At 47.9% G+C, this 18,701-nt stretch overlaps 1 protein-coding gene across 1 annotated transcript in view; it reads right to left on the bottom strand.

The window, feature by feature from the left end:
- Reep1 (receptor accessory protein 1) overlaps positions 1–18,647 on the bottom strand; it is a gene marked incomplete at its 5' end in the record, with an annotated part of 90,322 nt that extends 71,675 nt beyond the window's left edge. The window contains 1 exon segment of the mRNA XM_055596444.1: positions 18,603–18,647. Coding sequence (XP_055452419.1) covers positions 18,603–18,634 — 32 coding nt within the window.
- Positions 18,648–18,701: the final 54 nt, after the last annotated feature.

Genomic DNA, 18,701 nt, shown 5'->3' with positions numbered 1-18,701 from the left:
ATCCCAGAGGCAGTTGGAAGATGGAGTTCCACGAGCCTGGACCAGCTTGTGCATCCCACAGTGTTTCTGCACGTAATACTGCAGACGGGGAGAGGACTTCTAGTTTATCAACTCGCTGCGTTATGAATGAGCACTTCATGGAGCTGTAGGAAGATCCAGGCAAGGAGCGTACGAAGATTGTGAGATTATGAAGACACATGATGAATTCCTGTCTGGGACATTTATGAGCTGGGCTCATTCCTCAACCTTTGTAAACCTCCTCTAGAGCATGTAAACACTGGCTTTCCCATGCGGCTTAAGTGAGACAATACAAGCAAACTGACAGAGCAACTGACGTGTTGATGGTAGTCTTCACTGTCATTTAGTAACTAGGCCTAAGTCCGCCTCTCAGCTGGGAAACAAACCACAGGTCTGTGTCCCTCCTTACCTAGCTCTAACTACCCACGACTACTCAGAGTGAAGGCATCCATGTAGGCAGGAACCCCGGTGAGCACTTAAACTACCCCAGGACCCTTGCTTTCCTGGTAGTGTGCAGCTAATTATATGGAATGTTCTGGAAAATGGAGTCAATTTAACAGGAAAGGGTCTCTCATTGTCCTGGACCTCCACCAAGCGGTACTCCACCGCGAAGTGCGTTGGCCAGCAAGCTCTAGCTTGTCTCACCACTGCCGAGATTACAGGCAACAGACACACTGCCACACCTAGTTTTGTGTTAAGAGTTCTTTTCTTTTTAATTATGTGCATGTGTATGGGTATGTACACATAGAATTGGTGCCCAAGAAGGCCAGGTGGGTCAGATCCCCTGGAGCTGGAGTTATAGGTGGTGACAAATAGCCAGATGTAGGTGCTGAGAACGGAACTCCTGCCCTCTGCGGGCTCAGCCCACATCCTGACCCCTTAACTGCTGAGCCATCTCTCCAGCCTCGTGCCCAGCTTTTTATGTGGACTGTGGGGGTGGGACTAAGGTCATCACACTTGCTGGGCAAGCGCTTACTGACTGAGCCATCTCCCAGCCTTAGAGGTGACAGTCCTTCCTCCTTTCCATGAGTGCTGATTGGCTCTACCTCTCTCCTCCCTTAGTTTCCCAGGAGTTTAGGTCTTATGGAGTAAGAATATGCTCCCTCATTTCCGTGAACAGAAACCTGGGGCCCAGACAAGACAAGCCATTCACTGAAGAGACCAAACTGCTGAGCGTCAGAGCCACAGCTGAATCAGACTATGACTATTTTTCTCTACAACATGCTGAAACCAGTTTGAGCCATTGTGACCTCATTGGTAAAACACTGTTGTTTTTTGTCCACTGACCCCTCCACCTGCCCCCAGTTGTTCTTGGAATACAGATTCAAGGTCCAGGCTGGTGACGGAAAAGCAAGGTACCAGGAGGGACACTTGTTACCATGTGCAGTCACTGCCCTTGGGGAGCCTGTGCCCCAGGGGCAGCCATCCGCAGCTCAGCCAGTGCTGCCCGGCTGGAATCATTCAGAGCTTGGCTGGTTTTTGAGACAGGGCCTCGAGTATTTCAGGCTGGCCTCAGTTTACTGCAGAGCAGAGGATGACCTTGAACTTCTGATCCTCCCTCTTCCGCCTCCCAAGTGCTGGACTGCAGGAGTGCATCACCATGTCCAGTTTATGAGACACAAAGGATCAGAAGGAGGGCTTTGCACTCAACAATCCGAGCTACATCCCCAGCCCAGAGCTGCTCAATGTTTGAATCTGGATTTCTGGAGTCCCACCTCTCTGTCCTACGCATCGGGAACTGACTCCAGCCTGAAACCCTTCAAGCCACGAAGCATCTACAAACTGTTCTTCTCTCCAATCAGCATATCCGTGACCCTGGACCCCCACAACATACAAGAGATCAGTTTAGTAACTGCTAAGTCACACATCAATAAAAAAAAAAAAAAAAAAAAAAACAACCCACAGCAATTGGTTCTGACCCTACCCAGGAAACTTGCAAGATTTCCTCCCGGGCTTCAAGCTCCAACCCCTAAGCGACTGTCCCCAGCCTGGTGGCAAGCATGCAGCAACCACGGCTGACCTCACGCTCCTGCCAGTGCGGTGTCAGCAGCAGCTGCCTAAGCATCCATGTCAGCGGGGGAAGCTGCCCAGGCCCTACACGGAAAGCGCCTCTCCCCCAGAGCCTCATTAAGGTGGATGAGCTGGCCTCCAGGGAAATGCTGAGCTGCCATGCCTCCAGGATACTGCTGGAGATGGGCTGGTCCAGTATGACCTCAGACTTTGGATTCCAGGCTCTCTGAGGTGGGGCTGGCCCAGGTAGGCTGAGCAGGCTGGCTAGAGCTGAGCCATTCAAGATAGAAAAGGCAGCAACAGGGAGATGGCCAAGGCATCACAGAAGTCCCTAAGTTTGTTCTCCTGGCCCGTGTGGGGTAAAGCCACAGTAACCATTGCCTGCTAAGCCTGACTTCCTTGCTTGCTTCTATTTCTCAGGGTGAGCGTGAGGAGTCAGCTCCTAAGGGTCCTCCCTTGGGCTCTTGTCTTCAACAGCTCCTCACCACAAACACTGAAGACCCCCTAGGTTCCCTGAGATGATAGAGAGAGTCTGTTTAGCTATGAGCAACTGTTACTTCCAGAGATTTGATGGTAGAACAAGTAATCAGTCAGAGGCTTTGCCCGGCATGAGGTGCAGCCCACAGGGTAGCACAGTTCTGTGCCAGGGTGTCGAAGCTCACCACGAACCTGAATCTACACTTGGTTTACTTAGCCCTGGGCCACATCGTGACACTGACCCCATCGGGCCTTGGCTGCACGCGACTGGAAGGATGGCCCGGGAAAGGCTATGGAACTGGGTTGTAAGTACATCACTTGGGAAGGAGACAGAAATGCTTACCTTGTATGAAATTAAAGGGCTCACGTGAGAAAGGCCATGACACCAGTGACTCCAGATGCTTTCCCCAGTCACGTGTACGCAGTGGTGGCTTAGGAAAGCCCGGCTGTGTGCAGTGGCTGCATGTGGGAAAAGCATGTGGTGCAGCTCTGTCACACTTCAGGGACTCAGTTAAGTTGTGCCATGAGCGCCACAGCACGCACGTGAAGGTCTGAGGACAACTTGTGGGAGTCAGTTCTCTCCTTCAGTCCCAGGGATCAAACTCAGTCCATCAAGCTTGACAGCAAGTGCCTTTACTCGATGAGCCAACCTGCCAGCCTAGGGAAGTGTCCTGTAGTGTCACAGGTACTGACGGATTCCTTTGGGGGCGTTTGCAGTTTCTATAGCCCACCATCCAGATTCTACCTTGGAAAAGGGACCCAAAATATCCTCTCCGTCTCTGCCCTGTCCCTTCAACTCCCGAAGCCCCTGTGCTCAGAGAAGCTGACCGTATCCTCAGATGTTTGATGGCCCCTGGCTGTTTTAAGTCACTTGGCAAATCCCGTTTTTCTGCCATAGGAATGGTAGAAAGGCAGCTGGTGATCAAACTAGAAGACGCTTTGGGAGGGCCAGACTTATGTAGAAGAGCATCTTGTCTTCCATAGGGAGACTCCCAGATCCTTCCTAGACACAGATGAACCAAAGCCCATTGGCTACCGGAGTCACGTCATGTTGATAGAGGAGCCACCAAGGGCTGAAGCAGAGAACCTGCTGGCTTGGTGCCAGGGCTGAGCTGCTGGATCAAGGCCCCCCCCCGAAGCCACTGTGTTCTGAGCTAGCACGCCACACTTAATACAAGTGTTATCTTCAAACCTCAAACAGAAAGCATAAAAAAAAAAGACCATGGATTCCAGCAGCAGCAGATGCCCCGACTTGGTCTAGCATGGACAACAACTTCGGCAAATCTTTCAGCAACTACTTAGGTTTGGGGATGAAGATGTAGTATATGGGGAGAATGCTCGCCGAGTACACACAGAGCTTAGAGTTACATGCCTAGCACCAAGCAAAAACAGTTCATTTTCACTTTTGTGTGTGTGTGTGTGTATGTGTATGTGTGTGTGCATGCATGCGTGTGTGCGCGTGTACATAATCACACGGCATGTGTGTGCAGGTCAGTGACAACCCTGAAGAGTCCACTATGTGGGTTCCAGGGATTGGACCACGTCACTACTCCCTTTACCTGGTAAGACAGCTTCCCAGCCCCTCTACCTTATTTTTGGAGACAAACTGAAGCTCATCAATTGAGTCAGCTGGGCTGGCCAGCAAGCCTTAAAGATCCTATCATCTCTGCCTCCTCACTACAGAGGGAGGAGGCAACGTGGATGCTGGGAACGGAACTCAGGCCTTCATGTTTGCTCAGCAAGCACCTCACCGCTGAGCCATCTCTCTAGCCCTTAAGGACTTCTCTGATGAGATTAAAGGTGACATTAACAAGCTTCTTTTTTGATGCTGAATAACAAAACATATCATAGTTTGCAAATGACCAATGCATGACGTTATCAATTCATCCGTGGCGAGGAGATCCATTCAAAGTAAAGAAGATATCAACAAGGTTTCAGATTTCACACAAGAAGACTGAAGAGAGGTACAATGTCCCCTTCTTAACAATATTTAGCTTTGGCAAATGTGATTTTTTAATTAAAATTTCATTTTAATAAATTCAAATTCAAACTCATTCTTTCTCTTTTCTTTTGTGTAAGTGTGTGTTATGTGTGCGCTAGTGTTTGCCATGGTACTTGTGTGAGGGCAGAGGACAACTATGGGGAGCCATTTTTCTCCCTCCATCATGTGGGTCCCTGGGATCAAACTTAGGTAGCCAGCCTTGGCAGCAACTGCCTCTACCTGCTGAGCCATTGCACTGGTCCTTTGTTGTTATTTTAAGTTAGTTTATAAGCACATTCTTTAAAGGAAGCTTGGGGTGCACACAAGTAATCCTACCAATTAAGTGGTAGAGGAGAAGAAGCAGGAGTTGAAAGACAGCCTTAGCTACATAGCAGGTTCAAGGGCATCCTGGGCCAAGAGCTATCTTGTCTCAGAATACAAACATGAATGCACCCTTCAAAACGCCTCTGTTTTCATCTTAATGTGGTAAATACTGAAAGATATAACTAGAGAATCGAAAGTTTTGGAGGAGCAGGAGCCTCAACTGCTTTTAAATATAAAGAAGCCTAGAGATGAACAAATCTAACAGCCACTGGTGTGGGAAAATCATCCCGTCCTTGAGCGACACACTCAGTGTTGGGGTAACCATGGGGCATCTGCAGCTACTTTGGGCGGTTCGGCATCCAATAACGAGCATACTCATGCAGACAGGAGTAGTGTTGCTGAGTTAAAAATAACACACTGTGAGTGTACTTCTGTGAGTTTCAAAGATTCTCCAGATTTGGAGATGTAATCAGTGTTAACAACTTGCTAAGCAAGCATATCAGTGTAGGGATACCTTAGAGGTCAAAAGTCAACACGATGCCCAGAGAAGTAAAGTAGGGTACTTTCCAAAGTGTTGAATTTTAGAGGACACTCCGTCATATGTGTCAAGTATGGGAGATGCAATCTAGGGCGATGTGTGGTGGTTTCCAACCAGATGTTTATTAACGTCCAGATCCCTGGGCTCAGCCTCAGGTATTTTCATTCAGCACTCTGGGGATGGTGTGCTGAGAAGTCACTGTCCGGATCAATCTCCAGGTAAAGTGATCTGGGTCCCCAGAACACACTTTGTATAGGCCTGGCTTTGGACATCTCTTTCTAAGGATTAGAGTCTTTCATTCGTTAATTTACATCCCTCCAGGTGATATGCTAACGTCCAGACCCCAGAACTTTCCACCTTGTGACCTAAGTTGGAAACAGGGTGAAGGCAATGCCATCACAAAGCGTTAAAATCCAGTATAACTGGTGTCCTTCGAAGAAGAGGAGAGGAGACAGACATGTAAGGAGAAAGTCAGGTGACAACAGAGGTGCAGAAAGACAAATGCTGCTGACAGTCCCCCAGGGGCAGGACCGCCTCACCCCCAGCCTCCAGCACCAACGTGGCCCCACCCTTACACAAACTTATGGTTTCTGGGACATAGAATTGTGAGAAAAAAAATTCACTCATGTTAAGCCACCTAGCTTGTGGTGCTTTGTTATAACAGTCTCGGGGAACTAACACTGACTCCAAATACGTGATCAAAGACATCAGTAAGGCTCAGTTGGCAAAGAAGCCCACTACCAACCTAACAACTTGAGACCAATCTCTGAAACCCACATGGTGGGAGACAAAGATGCACTTTGGAAAGTTGTCCTCTGACCTCCACATGCATACACATGTGCTCTCAAAATAAATAAGCAAATCTGTAGCAAAAAATACAAAAGAACCTCATTATCAGTAAAAGGGTGACCTAGAGAAAAACATTCCGCCCTGCACGAAGGTACGCTCTTTAGCAGTGACACTGGGTGAAAAAAATAACGTTTCCACTGAGACTATAGCCGTCGGGCAGCCCTCGTTAAAGTTGGCAGCCCAAACTTATGTCACACAGGTGGTTAAAAAAAAAAAAAAGGCAGGCATGAATTCTCTGGTTGAGAGGGCCTGAGGTTCAAGCAGACAACTGTTGGTGACCCCCAAGAAAAAGGGCCACTATTGCACCATCGTGGTTCGTGGTTCTCTTGCCAGCCCCACCACTGACTTGAGGCACAGGCTTAACAGCAGGTGGGACTAGTCAGTGTCCCTCTCCTTTGGCAGCTTGGATACATAAACGCAGCTCGGAGTGGATGAGAAGATGAAATGTGAATAGGGAAATTTTAAAAGTGTCAAGAGCAGTGAAACAGGCTCATGAGTTCAGGGAGGGAAGGCTTCACAGGCCACAGCAACACTACAATTAGGTGACTGGAGACGTGGCTCAGAGGGTAAGAGCACGTGCTGCTCTGGCGAAGGAGCTGGGTACAGTGCCCGGAACTCTCACTGGAGGGCTCACGTCTGGAAACTCCCACTCTGGGGAATGGCATCTTTTTTTCTGGTGTCCAAGGACACCTCTGCACACTGTGCACATACATACACTCAGGCACACCCATTTACACACGGAATAAATAAATATTTAACAACACTATGAATCACAAAAGTTGATAAATCTATGACATGATTACCAAGAAATTCTGCACATCAAAATACATCACAAAGAAAATGGGAGAGCAAGCTTCAGACAGAGAGGAGACGCTTGTGATAGATAAATGACAACAGAACTGTATACAGGAGAAAGTGGGGGGAATTGGTCAAAGATGAACGGGTGCTTCACAGGAAAGAGAACATGAATGGCCAGTAAACACACAAAAAAGACACTCAGAGTCTCATTAAGGATTCAGGGAAATGCAAAATAAAACCATAATGAGGGGTTGGGACGTAGCTTAGTTGATAAAGGTTTGCTTTGCAATAATGAAGACCAGAGTTTCATGTCCAGAACCCATGTAAAAAAAAATGTTAGGCATGATGGCACATGCTTGTAAGTGCTGGAGCTCACTGGCCAGCCAGTCTAGCCTGCTTGGCAAACTCTGTGTGAGTGAGAAATCCTTCTCAAGATCAAGGGGGCGGGGCTGGAGAGATGACTTAACAGTTAAGAGTACTTGCTGGTCTTGCAGAAGGATCCAGGTGCAGTCCCCAGCACCAAGGGACCTGGCATGCTCTTCCGGCCTACCTCAGGCACTAGGCACAAACGTGGCTTTTAACACATGGGCCTTTGGGGGCATTCAAAGTAAAAAGTTAGGACTCCCATCCTTTCTCAGGACTGATTCATTCATTCATCACTTGGCCGACTTATTAATCAATTCAGTGTCCATTATTGATCATTTCCTTGGTGCAAAGGCCCTGTGCTGAGCACCACAGACATTAAGATGAGTAATTTGAAGTTCCATCTTTGAGATATTGATGAGGCTTGAATGCAAGTGTCTCATCTGCCTGACTTTGGATCTTTTCCTTCAATAGCTAAAAACTCAGCTATGCCTTTTAAGACGAGCTGATATATATGTATGTATATGTTCTTTGAGACAGGGTTTCTCTGTGTAGCCTTAGCTGTTCTAGACTCACTTTGTAGACCAGGCTGGCCTCAAACTCACAGAGATCCACCTGCCTCTGCCTCCCTGGGTTCTGGGATTACAGGCATGCACTACCACGCCCAGCCATATGCTGTTTTTTTTATATATATATATATATATATCTTAAAGTTTTAGAAGTTTTATTTGTTGTTTTTGTTTTTGAAACATGGTCTTACTTTGAGTCCAGACTAGCTTGGAATTTACTACGTATCTGAAGGTGACCTCAAACCTGTGGAAATCCTCTTGTCTCCACCTCCTGAGTGCTAAGATTCCAGTTGTAAATGACTCTGCCTGCCTGGCTTAGAATTTCTTTTACTTTTCTAATTCACTTTTATTAAGGAAAAGTTTTTTAATAATTATTTTAATTTTTATTAATTACAGTTTATTCACTTTGTATCCCCCCTGTACCTCCCTCCCTCCTCCCCTCCCAATCCCATCTTCCCTCTTCCACACCCCTGTGCCTCTCCGAGTCTACTGATAAGGGAGGCCCTCTTCCCCTTCCCTCTGATCTTAGTCTATCAGGTCTCATCAGGAGTGGCTGCATTGTCTTCTTCTTTGGCCTGGTAAGGCTGCTCCCCCCCTCAAGGGGAGGTGATCAAAGAGCAGGCCAATCAGTTCATGTCAGAGACAGTCCCTGTCCCCATTACTGGAGGCCACTTGAACACTAAACTGCCATGGGCTACCTCTGTGCAGAGGTTCCAGGCCATCTCAATGAGTGGTCCTTGGCTAGAATACCAGTTTCAGAAAAGACCCCTGTGCCCAGACTTTTTTGATCTGTTGCTGTCCTTGTGGAGCTCCTGTCCTCTCCAGGTCTTACTATCTCCCACTTCTTTTGTAAAATTCCCTGCACTCTGCCCAAAGTTTGGCTATGAGTCTCAGCATCTGCCTTGATACCCTGTAAGGTAGAGCCTTTCAGAGGCCCTCTGTGGTAGGTTCCTGTCCTGTTCCCTGTTTTCTCCCTCTCCAATGTCCATCCTCTTTGCCTTTCATAATGGGGATTGAGCATCTTAGCCAGAGTCCTCCTTCCTGATTAGCTTCCTTAGGTGTACAGATTTTGATATGTTTATCTTATATTATAGGTCTAATATCCTCTTATAAGTGAGTATATACCTTGTGTGTCTTTCTGCTTCTGTAAGGAAAACTTTTTAGGCTTTTTTTTTTCCTTCCAGTATTTCCAGAAACAAGAATCAAACTTTTCATTTTTGGTCAAGTCTCACTATTTAGGTTCATGTGCACCTTGTTTGTAGGCCAGGTTGGCCTTGAACTCAGAGATCAATTTGCCTCTGCCTCAAGTAGTGGTATTAAAGATATGCGCCACTGGGCCTGACCACTTAAAGTAAGTTATTAGAGGGACAGGCACTGAAGTGGAAAAGCACTGGAGAGCTGTCCTGAATTGTTCCTGTTTGTTTATTTTGCTCGGTGGTGCTGGAGCTTGAACACTGGGCCTTGCTCATGCTAGGCAGACATGCTGCCAGTGAGCCACATCCAATGGCCCAAACAATAGGAAGCAGCGCATTAAGTGGAGGCAGGATTAAGTGATTAAGTAGATGGTTGGATGGGGGAGGGTTTGAAGTTAGAGCTGAGAGTATTTCACAGCACAGGGAGCCCGGCTTGGAAAACACTCGGAAGCTGCTGGATCCTACAGACTTCACAAAAGAGACACAAGGACTCATGGGTCTGTGTTTCATATGATCATGAGAACATGCCCTACCATGCTCGCCCTTTCTTTCTTTCTCACAGAGATCTGCCTGCCTCTGCCCCACCCCCACCCCGAGTACTGAGATTAAAGGCCTGGGCTGCTGCACCATCTGGCTTATGTGTTCTTAGAAATCCACTCTAGGATCAACAACTCACGTCTTACCAGGCTCTTTCTCCAGGCCGGTGGCATCCATTCTCCTCTGAGTATTATTGTAAGTTGCCCAGCCTGATAGGTTAGATATTGTCTTGCTCATTTAAACCTCAGCGGTGACAAAGCATATTTTTATTGCTCATAATTAATCAGTCCATCTTTGAAATGGTCCAGGCTCTGATCACTAGGTTAGTGAAATTCAATTACATCATTTGAAACTCATAAAAAGCTAGGGTTCAGCATCTTAGAACTAGCCCTGAGTGAAGAGATGAGGACTGAGTCCCAGTTCTCTAGCCAAAACAGTAGCCTGAGGCTATCCATTCCTTTTTATTTCATAGGGAAAATGATGCATCTTGTCTCCTGATTTGGCACTTTTCAAGCTGTGTGGGGATTTTGTTAAAATGCAGATTCATTAGGTCTTGGGTGAAGCTCTAAATTCTGCACTCCCAACTATTCCAGATGCTACTGGGGTTCAGGCCAACCTTTGAGGAAAGAGATCCTAACTCATCCATAATGCAGCATGCGCTTATGAGGCACCTACTGCGTACCAGAGGCATAAGGGAAACAAAGAAATAGATACTGTCTTCAAGGGACAGTAAATGAGCAAACCACAGTATCAGAAGATACAAGGTGACAGTTCTACTCTGGAAACTCAGAGGACATCTTAATTCAGTCAGCTGACCCAAGGCAGGTTTCATGAGTATTATGGTTTGAATCTGAAATGTAAGATATTGTATTTAAATACTTGGTTCCCAGGCTGGTGGTGCTGTTTCAGAGGACGGTAGAACCACCAGGAGATGGAGGTTTGCTAAAGGAAGTGAATCACTGGGGGCAAGCTTTGAGACTCCTTAGCCCATTTGCACTTCCGGGCTCCGCTATAACCAACCACAATGTGCTTTACCATGATGGCCTGTATCCCCTCAAACTGTGTGCCAAATAAGCCACCCTCCCTTCAGTGGCTTCACCTCAAATATTTGGTCACAACAAGGAAAGTAACTAATACAATGATGAAGAAGTTAGAACTGTGCATAAGGAGTGGACACAATGGCTCAGCGCCAGCAACCACCCTTTATCAGCCCCAAGCCCACCTTAAATTTAATACCTGAATTTTCACTTTAAAACGCAACGAAGAAAAGGAAACAAATGGGGAGTGTGTGAGGGAAACATTTCTAATTTAAAGAGAGGGGAAAAAAAAGACGTTCTCCCAAAGCACACATCTAGACCTAAGTCATTTGCCTTCTTTAAGCTGGGGAGGGAGACAGGGCAGGGTAGGGCCCAGTCTGGAACGGGAAACTTAGCCTGCAGTCTAAAGGACCGCCCATTATTTACTACTAGAAGTTAAAAATTATGCATAGAAGAGTACCCAGGGGCATGGGGCTTGGTTGTCCACACTGGGGAGGCAGAGGTAGCAGGATTATAAATTTAGAAGCCACTTTGGGCTACACCTAGAGTTCAAGGCCAGCTGGGGCTACACAGCAAGCCCCTGTCTTTAAATATGACTAACTGGGACTGGAGAGGTGGATCAGTGGTTAATACTATTGCCTGTTCTTCTGCTCAGAACACCAGAGTTTCATTCCCAGTACCCACACAACAGGTCACAACTGTCCATAATGCCAGCCCCAGCGGATCCGAGGGCACCAGGCATGCGCATGATGAACAGACATACATGCAGACAAAACATCCATACACATATTTTGTTATTAAAAGAAATCTCCATCTAACTAAATAAAACTAGGACAAAAGAGAATGCCTACAGTAAAACATAACTGAACTGTGCCCGGTAGAAGAAGAAAGACAGAGGAGGCACTGGCTATTCATTCGCTCTGTGGTGAGCTCGCCCGGTGTGCACAGAGCCTTGGCTCTTAGAACTCGGGAGATGAAAGGCAGCAGGTAAAAGTTCACGATCGTCCTCTGCCACGTAGTTTTAGGCCAGCCTAGGACACATGAGACATTGTCTTAAAACTAACCAAATAATATAAAATGTATGAAAAAAAACCAAAAAATGGAAATCATGCATGAACGCTGTAAGAGGAAAAAGGCCACCAGCAGAGCCTCGAGGCTGGTCAGCTACTGGTGCTGGCAATGGGAGGCAACTTTGACCTAAAAATGCCGGTTGGCTGAAAGGCCATGGTGTACAGTATGGGTAGGGGTTGGCAGTGGCTGCTATGGAAGGATGGAGAGATGTCAAAGGGCATTTTAACTCAGAAAACAGAAGTTCCCACTCACAGATCTAGTGAAGATGGGCCAGAATTGGCAACCAAACCCTGGAGCAACTAACTAATTTTGTCTTCCCTGCAGAAACCATCGAAAGGACTAGACCCCTTCCCACTGAGCCTGCCCCACTGCATGCTCTTCCTCCATTGAGTGGTCCGAGCAGCCTCACAGGGATCATGAGAGACAACAGTACAATGTCTGGTCACCTATGTCCATAGTTGAGGGTTGTAACAAGTTGCCTGTCAAGATTCTTTTGGGGCTAGGGGTACAACTGAATGGCAGAACACGCAGAACCTAGGTCCTAGGTTCAACCACTAGCACTGAAGAAAACTGAAAATCAAATACTTCTTCTAATGCTCCAATTGTGTCCATATATATGTATTTGTGTGTATATATGTGTGTGTATATATATGTATATATATATATATATATATATATATATAATTTCCTTTCCTCCTGTACTCCTAGAATAATGCTTGGGTGAGGATTTAAAAACTCCAAAAGGACAATAGTACATGTACTTACTATGTGACGGCAGATGAGATCCGAGAGCTCAGAACACATGCTAACTGTGTAAGTATCCATCTCCCGATTCCTCAGGGCTTTCTCCAGTCCAGAAGTAAAAGGAAAATACTCTCAGGCCCAAAGGTAAGCCAAACAAACCCATGTAAGATACATCCTTGACAGTGAACTCCCAAAGGTCCCATTATGGTGACTGCCCTGCCAAGTTCTCTTCCCTACATGCACACATACACACACACACACACACACACACACACACACACACATACCACATACACAATACAAAATGGCAGACTCACTAGAGAGCTGAAGAGGGTCTGTACTCCTTGGTTTCAGTCAACTCTACACGAACTAGAGTCATCTGGGAAGACGGGGCTCAATTGAGGCTTTGCCTCCAACAGACTGTAGAGCAGCAGGTCCCAGCCTAATGCTGAGACTTACAAGACAGGTCCTCGTGTTGTGCTGACCCCAACCAGAAAATTATTTTTGTTGCTACTTCATAACTGTAATTTTGCTTTGTTATGAATTGTAATGTAAACTCCTGATATGCAACTCCTGTGAATGGGTCATTTAACCCCCAATGGGGTCGTGACCCACAGGTTGAGAACCACTGGTTTGTAGCCAGGTCTAGGGGACATTTTCTTGATTAATGATTGACATGAGAGAGCTCAACCTTCACATGGGCAGTGCCAGCCCTGGGCAAGTGGTCCTGGATTATATGAGAAAGTAGCCAGGCCAGCCAAAGAAAGAAAAGAAAATGCCAGTAAGGAGCATTTCTCCAGGCTTCAGTTTCTGCCTCCTGGTTCCTGACTTGAGTTTCTGCCCTGCCTTCCCTCAGTGATGACCTATTACCTGAAATGGTAAGATGACACCCCCCACCCACCCCGGAAGCTGCCTTTGCTCAGTGTTTTCTCACAGCAACAGGAAGCAAATGAGGAAAGAGCCATCTCCTCACATTTTCATAGCTTTCTGTCATCCAACTACACTCTCTAAAGAAGATGGCTCTTTTCAGAAAGGAGGGGCCCCCACTTGCCAGCTAACCCCAGTGACATGGTAGAAGGCCCAGAGTGCCCTTCTCAGCACACAGGCAGGATTAGTGAAGAAAGGGGCAGCTAAGCAGTCACAGCACCTAAGCTGGTGTTTTCCTTCAGGACACTTCTGCTTATGAACACATGTGGAACTCTGGCACCAGGTGGGGAAGAGAGTGGCCGTCCTGGAGCTATGAGGACCTCCCCAGTGCTGCTAACCAAACCTCATCTCTCAGACTGGGTGTAGGGGCTCCGGCTCTGCACTCCAGCAATGGGAAAGATCCGGGTGGAGACCAGAACCCAAGCCAGCGTCCTCCCTCTCTCAATTCGACCGAAACAGTTTCCCTACAACGTCCCAAAGCTGTACCAGGAAAGACATCATCAGTGAACACTAACCCTCTATTAGCTGGGTTAGTTTTCTGCATTCCAGATTTTAAGAGCAAGCCCCAAAGAAAGGCAAGCTTCTGTGTGAGGATTCACTGTCTCTTTCCATTTGTTTCACAACAGTGGGAAGCAGCTTACGGAAGCCCACAGGCATTCCTTCCAGTTTCCTCTCTCTTACATCCGGGACCCAGAATGAATGCTGTCATGCTCCAAGTCCTACTCCTGGGATCCAGACTTCAGCCTCACTTTGTGCTTTGCTAACACTAACGTTTTTGGTTTGTTTTTATTTGTAAAGGGTTCATCACATCTTATGCATGTGTGTGCCACACTAAGGTAAGAGGACAACTTGCAGGAGTCAGCTCTCCCTTCCCGCCATACGGATCCCAGGGACTGAACCCAGGTCATTAGGCCTAGCAGAAAGTACCCTTACTTGACGAGCCATCTCAGCAGCCCCTATTTTTTTTTTTTTCTTGATTAGATTTTGTTTTGTGTGAGTGTGTGGATGTTTGTGCAATGGCTCATGTGTGGAGATCAGAGGACGACTTGTGGGAGTTGGGTCTCTCCTTCCACCACTGTGTGGGTCCTGGAAATCAAATTCAAGTAATCAGGCTGGGGGGGGGGGCAAGCCCCTTTTTACTCAGTGAGTAATCTTACTGCTCCTTTTGTTTTGCTTTGAGATATGGTTTCCTGTGTCTGTGGCTAGTCTTAAACTTGATAATGATAATCTTGAACTCCTGTCTCCACCTTCTGAGTACTGGGATTATTGGGATGCCACACCTTCTTTATGAGTTTCGGAACTTATGTAGGCTATTCGAGGACAAAACAACAACAACAAAAACCACTCTGCAAAGGGGCTGTAGCCGGTGGCTGGGCCCTTGCCTAGCCCTCGCTTCGTCCTTGCCTGACCCCTGCCTACCCCTAGCTGCATCTTTCCAGCCCCTGCTCAGCACACACAGCATCCTCAGCACAGCAGAGAAAACAAGAGATACTAGAATCAGCGGAAGGTAGAAACACCTCTTCTTTCAGTATACCCACGGGATTTCACACATTTTTCACTGGATGAAGAGTCTCCTTTTCCCTGTGAAGAGGGGCTTCTAACCACACACTGGGTGGGAGCCTCTGGGTCCTTTCTGCCAACATTCTCCTGGACCTTGGCCAAAATTGTGCCAGAGACAATAAGTACTTGATTCTTGGGATAGTCCATGGGCACATTCTCCCAAGTCACAGAGCAGCCTGTTCCTCACCATCAGTTTACTCATGAGCATTGTCTCCCAGTGTGAGATTCATTCATGTTTAGGTCTTGATCTATTTGTAAAGAAAACTACATCTTTTAGAAGAGGCGAAAGCTTTGGGTTGGTTCGGTTAGTAGAGTGTTTTCCTAGCATGCACAGAGTCTGAGGCCAGCCCGGGCACACGAGGCCCCAAATAGGAACAAATGAAAAGACAAGTAGGCAAATTCTAAATAAGCCTCATGCCCATGAAGGTACCAAGCAGGTTCCATCTAACAAGGTTCACCTTGCTACTACACTGACTCTTTTAATTCCTCCCTGGTTGAGCCCAGGTTGCTAGGAGGAAGACAGATGTCAAAAAGAAGTTTCTCCAACTGATGCTCATTCATTGAGCTTTGCCCACTGTCACAAGTGCCCTGATACCCAGACACTCCCATCGTCATAGGATAGCACTGGCAAGGTTCCTTCCTTGTAGCCAGCACCTCAGGGATCCTTCAACAAACTCAGTGTTTGCTGAGTGGGCTTAAATGCCAACTACTTCATTTCAAGCAGGAGGAGAGGAGGGGAGAGGAAAAGGGGGAAGGGTTCCGAGCTACTGCTGCCTTTGGAGGGGACAGGGGCTGGGGGAGGAAAGCAGGCCACAGTTGCTGCCTTCACAATACTCATGGCCAGTGGCAGAAGGGACATCAGCATCATCAGCTTGTCCCAGTGCCTCTGGCTGAATGATGGGGGCATAGAGACAGGAAGACACTCCCTCTCCATCCTTAGACACACAGATAGGTCTTCCTTAAATATTCTTTGATGTGGCTTATACAACGTTGAAAGGACTGCTTACAGGAAGGAAATGGGACTTATGAACAAAATCCTAGCACAAGCTCAGACCAGAGGGCTAAGGAAGCCTTAAAGAGATAGCCTCAGTATGACCATCAGGGGTCCTTGACCATGGATCCACCAGACTGAACATCCCAAACTCGGTTTCTTCAGCTGGCCTTTTGACCTTGGGCAGGCGCACTCCCTCTGCAGTTCTACAGATGAGGGTGTTTATCAGCAATAAACCCTTCTGTTGTCGAAATTTTGTTTCACCTAGAACGCCAATATATAAATTCAGAGGAAGCCATTCATACTGAATCAGGGCAGCAAAGCACAAAGCCCGCTGGGAATCTAGCTGGAAAACTGCAGGGGTGGACCCCTTCTAGAGTGCTACATCCTCTGCAGTAGGCCCTGAGGACAGGAGGAAATCACCATTGATTTCGTGTTCTCCGTGGTGCTTGGGAATCCACATGTCACGTGGGAGGGAAGCCTCTGCAACAGCAACCAGCAGTTAATTGCTCAGGAACTGAGATCTTTTGTAATCAGGCCTATAAACTGGGATCTGCTGGCAAGAGGTAAAATTAGATTTGAACCATGGATTTTTTTTTTTAAATTTCAAACACAATATCCCAGCCCCCACTCCCCCAACCCTGTCTGCACACCTTGAAATATCCCTTTACCTAGAACATTGGGCTGAATTGATCATTTCCTTGCATCATAAATACATGTGCAAACACACACATAACAATAAGTTATATTCTTAAATGCTATAATTCTCCTAGATTATCACGAGATTTCTTTTTGTGGCAGAGATGTAGCTGGATTTCAGTTTATTTATACCAGCTCATATTCTATTATGGGTACTGTTAATGAGAAGCAGGAATTGTTGATTAAAATTAGTGTTAATAATTCATGTTGGGTTTAATTCGTGGAATTAGGGACAGGGTTGGAAGTATCTTTGCCCTCTTCTGGTTGCCCTAAATCCCACCAATCTCCAGTGCCAGGGGGTAGGCCTGAGGGGCATTTCTCAGGGTCATTTAAGTCATCGGAAGTCTCAGCTCTCCAGGGCGTGGTTGTTTCAGACGGTAGCATCAGGCTGTTGTAACCCCCTTCCACCACTCCACATCTTTTCTACATGACCCCCAGTTGCCTCCTCTGTGGGGATGCTAAGGAACCCAGAATGGGTGCCTGACCCTGGTTGAAAACCTACATAGAAAGACTACCAGGCAAGCAAATACACTTCAGTGCTCCACCCAATGTCCTCCAGGGGCCACTAGCAAACCCAAAGATCACAGAACCACTCCAGGAAAGAAAATGCCACCGAAGGCAAGACAGGCATGAGGTGTGGCAAGGCGTGCCAGTGGCTTCCCTGTATTCGTGATGCCAGCAATGCCACAGTGATCAAAATATTCTACATGCCACCTGAAGGTACAGAGCAAACCCTCGGCAGTTGGCAGCAGCTGCTGGAGAGACCTTTGTGGAGTGACCTGATGGGCTTTGGGAGGGAAGGGCAGAATGGTGGCTGGGAAACAATAGCCAGGACGTTAAAGATGACTCTCCTCGACTGCTTTGACCATCCATCAAGAAGAGAAGAGAGACGTGCCAGGACATGGATGGGGCACTGCGCTGTCAAACGAGTTAACAGCCTCTTTCTTAGACAAAGAGAATTCTGGGCACGTGTTCCTCACCCAGGCCTCCCAGACCCATTTCAGTCCTAGGTCCCCGGAGCAGGTGCTCAGTCAATCGTCCTGATCCAGGTAGGAAAGGTGGGAGAAGGAGAGAACCTCGAGAAGAAAAGAAAAGTCCTCATCACGCCTCTCCAAGGATTTCACTGCCGGCCTCACCCCAGACGACTTCGCTCCCCTGCGCCGGCTGGGCTGGGAGGTGTCACTGCCACCGCCCTTGGTGGGGGGTGCTGTCTGTCAACTTGGAAATTTTCCTTGCCTTCCTAGAGATACCTGCCGCTGTCTCTCTGACCGCTGCAAAGGAGAGCAGACAAGAAGGACGAAGATACCTACTCCCGGATGCATACCAATCTATTTGCCACCAGCCTTTGCCTCTATTTGAGAAACCCAGAAAGGAGTATTTTCCCCACTCCATTGAATGCCCTACCTCCATCTGGCTACTCTTCTGCGCGATGACCCCTCCAGGCAGAGCCCCTTGCTCGCTCGCTCGCTCGCTCGTCTGGACTGTATGTCATTTTCACCTGACAAAGCACAGCGGCAGGCGAGCCCAAGGCATTTCTCCCAAAGGAGAGAGATGCGCCGGGCACCCACTCGGGGTTTCTGCAAATCCGCCCCACCCGCGATGGAACAAAGCAAGAGACAAGGCGAGACGCATCCCCGGTCCCGGCGACTCCACCAGCTTGCGGGAACCCACGCCCGGGTCCCCCGGCAAGGTGCCGCCTGCGCCCACGGCCACCCATGGGTCAGTAGCGCCGCGCGTCCTACGTCGCCTCGCGCTCCCCGCGTCCCCAAACAGCTACTGTACCTGCTAAATTTAGAGACCGCCGGGTATTAATAGCCCTGGCGACCCGGGGCTGGTGGCTCGCAGGGGCGCGAGGCCCTAAAGGGACCCGGGGATCCGGAGGGAAGGGGAGAAGGGACGCCCAAGAGGCCACTTACACCACCAGCCTGGAGATGATCCACGACACCATGGCGGGCGGGCGGCCCCAGCCGGCCGCCAGCCCCGGGTCGCCAGGGCTATTAATACCCGGCGGTCTC

This window comes from Psammomys obesus, unplaced genomic scaffold, assembly GCF_907164565.1.
Source record: "Psammomys obesus unplaced genomic scaffold, mPsaObe1.curated_primary_1811, whole genome shotgun sequence".
NCBI classification, from domain to species: Eukaryota; Metazoa; Chordata; class Mammalia; order Rodentia; family Muridae; genus Psammomys; species Psammomys obesus.
The sequence above is the reverse complement of the archived record's forward strand: the minus strand, read 5'-3'. Positions and strand labels throughout refer to the sequence as shown.